At 46.8% G+C, this 3154-nt stretch overlaps 1 protein-coding gene across 1 annotated transcript in view; it reads left to right on the top strand.

Moving 5' to 3' along the window:
* LRRC31 (leucine rich repeat containing 31) overlaps positions 1-3154 on the top strand; it is a 25115-nt gene that overhangs the window by 9236 nt on the left and 12725 nt on the right. Inside the window, exon 4 of the mRNA XM_005886589.2 lies at positions 1084-1251. Coding sequence (XP_005886651.1) covers positions 1084-1251 — 168 coding nt within the window. The remainder of the gene's footprint in view (positions 1-1083; positions 1252-3154) is intronic.

The raw sequence follows: 3154 nt of genomic DNA, 5'->3' as shown, positions 1-3154 counted from the left end.
GGTTGAGAACCGCTGCTTTAAATGCTGGTGAAAAGAAAACAATTTTCCCTCTAAGCGTGGCCTCAGCATTTCGGAAGGCTGGGGTTGCTGTGCCTGTAACGCAGAAGCTCAGCCTGCTGCTTCCGACTGCTGCCACCACTTTCACATTCAAGACAGGCGTTTAAAAGCAAAGATGCTTTACCGCCTCTGGGTTGGCATTTCCACTCAAAAGTCTTGTTGCTTCAGGGGATACGATGGCCCTGGAGGGTCCTTTTCCCAGAGGGCAACTTCACTTCTAATGAGCAGTAGCAGAGACCCGAGGAGGTCCCATCAGGCTGTGTGCCAGTCTACGTCTCCATATGTTAGTCCGTTTAAGTATTACGGCAGCTTTTTAAGGCGGTGATGCCCAGGTAATCAAGATAAAAAAGAAAAGGTGAGAAGCACCTGTAACCTCAGCAATCCTGGCCCAGAGAGCAGTCCCCAGCCACCAGCCTGAGGAACCAATCGGAGGACTGGCTGATGGATGTCAGAGAGTTTTGCAAACTACAAGGCCCAGTGCACACTTTACGGTGACAGTGGTGGCAACAGTAGAATTACCTTCTCCTCTGCAGTAAAAAAGATCCTATGAAATCTTATAGAGACACCACTGTACTTTCTTTTAAAAAATATTTTTATTGATTTCAGGGAGGAAGGGAGAGAGAGAGATTGAAACATCGATGATGAGAGAGAATCATTGATCGGCTGCCTCATGCATGCCCCTACTGGGGATCGAGCCCGCAATCCGGGCATGTGCCCTAATCGGGAATCGAACTATGATCTCCTGGTTCATAGATGGATGCTCAACCACTAAGCCACGCCAGCTGGGTACCACTGCATTTTCAGAGTGAAAGTATTTGGCAAAAATAGAAAACATCCCAAGAAATAGAAAAGGTAAACGTCACAATCTCTCCAATTGCATGGCTGAGAGATCCCTGAGAGAGCCACATGCCCTCGTCCCCTTATTCTCTTACCAAACTATGTTCTGTGCGTACAGGCAATGAATCCTACTTACTGCACCTCACAGGTTACTTATGCAAATCTGCATGTTCTTTTGTTCACGTCTAGTTGCTTTGCTGCCTTTTCTCCCGGACCTAGAAACACTGGACATTTCCTGGAATGATTTTGTGGGTGGAACCCTCCATTCAGTCACTGAGCAAATGCATCTTGTCAGCAAGTTAAAAAGCCTGAGGCTGGGTAGCTGCAGACTTACCACCGATGATGTGCGAGCACTGGGTATGATGAATGCTTCTCCTAAAAGACTTCACTGACACACCTTGGCAGCCCGACCCTCAAGGGCAAATTACCTGGGTCCCCACACCCTCGGTGCTCATGGAGGAGTGTACTGTGCCTGAGGCGGTGGACATGATGCATGTGGTGGTGAGCACTAGCGTAACTTCTAGAGGGACATGTAACCTTACCTGGCATTGTGCTAATTTCCAGGATAGAGAAGGGAACAGGCTGACCAGGTGCCCACTCTCCTGGAGTTTAAATGGCGATCGTTGTAAAACTGGCTCCCTCTGGGTCTTTACCTCATCTGTCAAATAGAATTGGAGTAGATAACGATTAGATGCTTCTCCAACTCCAAAATAATCTCTTCTATTTTTCCACCTCCATTAAAAAAATTGATCAAAACAAGATTTTTCAACTAAAAGAAATGGTTAAATCAGCGGTCGCCAACCGGTGACCCACGGACCACTGGTGGTCCATGAGGTCCGAAAGGTTGGCGACCGCTGGTTTAAATGGCAGTAGCACCTCCATGAAGCTAGTTTATATGCTGAACAGAGAATAAAGAACATAGGATAACATTTGTCACGCTACTAACCCAACTGCCTTACTAAAAAATGCTTGCTGGTTTTAGATGGCATTAATTTTTCTAAATTTTCTTTTGGTCTGAAGTTTCTTATTTCGGTTATGTATTTTGATCATTTACATCTCTGCAAAGATTTCTGTAAAAACAATGCAATTCATGCCAAGGTATTCTCTCCAATCTCTCCCAAGAAAATGGGGGCCAGCTGATGACTCCTGGCCCCACCCTGCCTATAGCCGAGGAAAAACATCATACATCTCAGAGCTGGCCAGATCCCAGTTCAAATCCCAGTCCCACTTCTGACTAGCTTGTGACCATGGACAAACTATTTAACCTTTCTGAGCCTCAGTGTCTCATCTCTGAAAAGGGGGTGATATCCACCTGAAAAAATGACTGTGAGGATTGGATAAGTACATTTCTGTGAAGTGCCTACTGCATACCCGGCACATAACAGGTGCTCAGTCATCGGTAGTTCCTCTTTCCCCTATTCCCTCATCCAAAATTTCCCTTCTGTGCTTTTATATGAGGAATTTAGCCCCACTGGTTAGCAGCTGGTTATCGTGTAGAAGGATCACAAATTTAACACATTGTTACTCAGACATGAAAAGAAAATGTAGTTTCTTTCTTTTCTTTGATTAAACTAATCTTTTTCATGATCCTCCATTTCTTTAAGAGACCAGAACGTGGAATTTTGGCCCCGGGACCCACTCCAAACTCACTGGGCACAGGAGGGAGTGCACAGCTTTGTCTCTGATGTCTGGAGCCCTTGTCCCTTCCCGGAGTCTCTCTCCTCTCTAGAAGGACTTCTGCATCCTCTCCCATCAGAGAGGGCTTTCTGTAGTCTTAATGCAGATGGGGTACAGGGAGAATAAATGGTGGGCTGGTAAGCTAACATAAATCAGGAGCCATTTCCACTTCTATACACCTGTTACAACTGCTTAGTGCAAGATGGTCAATGCTGGCCATCCAGTCCCGTGAGCACTGCAGATAGCTAATCAACCTTACACTCTTTCTCCCTGATCCTGAGCTTCAGGGCTATAGAAAGCCACCCCCAATTGACTGGCGATGACGCACGAGGTGACACTTGTGCAGGAAGAATATGCATGTTAACACGGGGCTCCGGACTCCTGGATCCTTCATCCATACAGCAAATAACCAATGCGAGGTCCACGCCCAGTGGCGGAGGTGGAAGAGGCTCTGGACATGGGGCTTTCCAGCTCTTGATTGTTCAGGATTGAGATCCACGCTGCCTGCTGAGAAGTGCATTTTCCATGTGTGGCTCCCCACCCTTCTCCCCAGGGCAGTGAAAATCATCCTAAGGATCCCGCC

The sequence above is a fragment of the Myotis brandtii genome, unplaced genomic scaffold (assembly GCF_000412655.1).
Source record: "Myotis brandtii unplaced genomic scaffold, ASM41265v1 scaffold99, whole genome shotgun sequence".
NCBI lineage: Eukaryota > Metazoa > Chordata > Mammalia > Chiroptera > Vespertilionidae > Myotis > Myotis brandtii.
This window is presented reverse-complemented; position numbering and strand designations above follow the sequence as displayed.